This window comes from Corvus brachyrhynchos, unplaced genomic scaffold (genome assembly GCF_000691975.1).
Source record: "Corvus brachyrhynchos isolate BGI_N302 unplaced genomic scaffold, ASM69197v1 scaffold169, whole genome shotgun sequence".
In the NCBI taxonomy this organism is placed as follows: domain Eukaryota; kingdom Metazoa; phylum Chordata; class Aves; order Passeriformes; family Corvidae; genus Corvus; species Corvus brachyrhynchos.
In genome coordinates, this window is record NW_008240030.1 from 1176346 (window position 1) to 1178683 (window position 2338).

The following is a 2338-nucleotide window of genomic DNA, read 5'->3' on the forward strand; positions in this document are numbered from 1 at the left end:
TCCGCTGCACAGCCGCTCCCCAGCAGCAGCGGAAAGGCGGCCACCATGAACCGCTTGGGGAAGAAAGCAAATGAGACGCTCATCGAGATGGCTCTGTCGGCGGACGGTAGGAGAGGGCGGAAAAGGGGGATCGCGGCTCTGTTCCGCCTCTGCCCCCCGGGGTGCGGTAGCGCTTCCTGCCCAGCGGTGACTCGGGGCCCATGGAAGCGGCGCGGGTGGGAGGCAGCGGAGGCGAGCGTGGTGTGGGGCATTGGGGAGCTCTGGTTCCTCCCCAGGGTCTGCAGGCCGGCGTCTGTGAGATGGGGCTGATCGCGGATGAATCCTGACCCCTCCTGCATCGAGCTTTAAATTCTTCGGCTTCCACTTGAGAGCAAAACCACTTTTCCATGAGCATGATCAAACTATGATTAGATCTGTATAATCCCCAAATAAACCTTGAAAATGAAGCTTCTAACATCAGCACCCTGCCAAGAGCAAAAGCTAGAGAACCCGCTTGATTTTTATCTTAAAAGACACAGCAGGTACACATGTCCCTCTGCCGGACAGCAAACTTTCAGCCTCCGCCGAAGCACCAGCTGGGGTCGGGCGCTGCCTTCCAGCAGCTGAGGCTGCCCTTACAAGAAGGCTCAGAGCAGACCGGGTCACCTCACTTCGGAAGGTGTGAGCACCCTTCTTCCCCCTCGCTCTCTACCAGATGCGCTGGTACCCTTCAGCTTTGGATAGACCCTGCGGCAGGGGATGTGTGGCCAGTGGATTCGTGTCAGGGCCTTGCTTTTTTGCTATAGCGAGGTTACTGTTTCCATTTCGTGTCAGTATGGTATGTCATTATTTATAATAAATGTGATCATATTAGGATTTTGTAAAATAACATGACACAAGTGTGTGTTTATCAGCACCTCACCTGGCAACGTGAATCAACAGTCAGATGTAAGAGAGCATGTTGATATTTTCAGAATGAAACTGTATAGATTTTTTTAAAAAAAAAAAAAAAGGAGAATGCTGACCTAGAAGAAGATCTCTTTTTTTGGAAATAATGCTTTGCCATTTTAAAAAAAAAAAAGGAGAATGCTGACCTAGAAAAAGATCTCTTTTTTTGGAAATAATGCTTTGCCATCAGTCCTAGATGTGAAAATCTTAAAGCAGGAAAGAAGCACAAAGTCCTTTTGTTGGCTTCTCAGGTTATATGTTCCCCCTCACAGCTTGACTACACTGTGTTTTTTAGAAAAACATATATAATGCCATTTAAAACACTATGAGCACTAGTGGCAAATCATGATTTTCAAAATATTTGGCAGTCTTGTTTCAGAGAGGTATGATGGCACTATTGACTCTGAAATTACCCAAAATAAGCTCTTTATAGTGACAGCAAGGAGGGGTGTCCTGCTGTGGGGAGGCAGGCATCCGCAGCAAGTGTCAGACAAAGGTTTGCCCTCTCTGGGAAGGCCTGGTAGAGCTGGCAGGCTTCTTAGGAACTGGAGCAGATGGATATTACAGCCGCTTGGCCAGCGATCCTATTCCAAAGGGGATGTGAGAGACCTGAGTCATCGCCCATCCCAGTGCCTGGGAGCAATGAAAAGTGTTTGGACTGAGCTGCTCTCTCCATGGGTTGTTCTTCTGAAGTACCTTGACACTAAAAAATATTTACAGAACACACAAAGTATTCCCATTTAGGGAATGATTCTATGAAGTCAGATTTGTAAACTTCATTCCACAGTATTCAGTTTTCCCATGAGCCTTGTGGTTTTTTAATAGTCATAAATAGTGAATATAAGGAAATTTGAGGAGTTCCAGTGTCCAAGGATGGTTAACGAGGATTTGCTGTACAGTAGCATGTAACTCTCCATACGAAATCATGTTCTAGTTCAGTTCAATATTGTTAACTCACCACTTTTCTAAAACAGAAACAAATTGCATATGGGCTTTTTAAAGTTTCTGTTTGTTCCCCAAAAGTCTCTCAAGGTTAAAAAACCCCCAAAACCTTCCTTAAATTATTGTTAAGAAAAGTTAACAGTATGCATATATTGCCAGCAGGACTTCTTGTAGATCCAAACACATGCTTTGTGCCTTTAAGGAAAAGCCTCCTAAGGCTCTAGATGTCTGATATGCTCAAGCAGGGCCTGTGTAAGTCAGTAGGAGCAAGGCAGGAGAGAAAACATCTGCTACTTTTTTCCTTAAAGACATGTTTGTATTTGGATAGTACCTATTTATTTAATTCTGGTTTACTACTGCTTTTTATTTAACTTGAATGCTGGGAAACAGGTTGTGGGGATGCAAGACTGTACCAGCAGCAGAAAGTTTAACTTTAAGGCCTGTTTAGAGCCTGTGTGCCAGAACTCTT

The 2338-nt window shown here is 45.1% G+C and overlaps 1 protein-coding gene across 10 annotated transcripts in view; it reads left to right on the top strand.

Annotated features, from left to right (window-relative positions):
* The first annotated feature begins 6 nt into the window (after positions 1–6).
* ANO5 (anoctamin 5) overlaps positions 7–2338 on the top strand; it is a 55995-nt gene continuing 53663 nt past the window's right edge. For 9 of the 10 annotated variants that reach the window (XM_008640901.2, XM_017743650.1, XM_017743651.1 and 6 more), the window contains exon 1: positions 7–106. In XM_008640901.2, the coding sequence (XP_008639123.1) occupies positions 46–106 (61 nt within the window). In that variant the 5' untranslated portion in view covers positions 7–45. The remainder of the gene's footprint in view (positions 107–2338) is intronic. The other variant, XM_017743647.1, reaches the window with a different exon arrangement.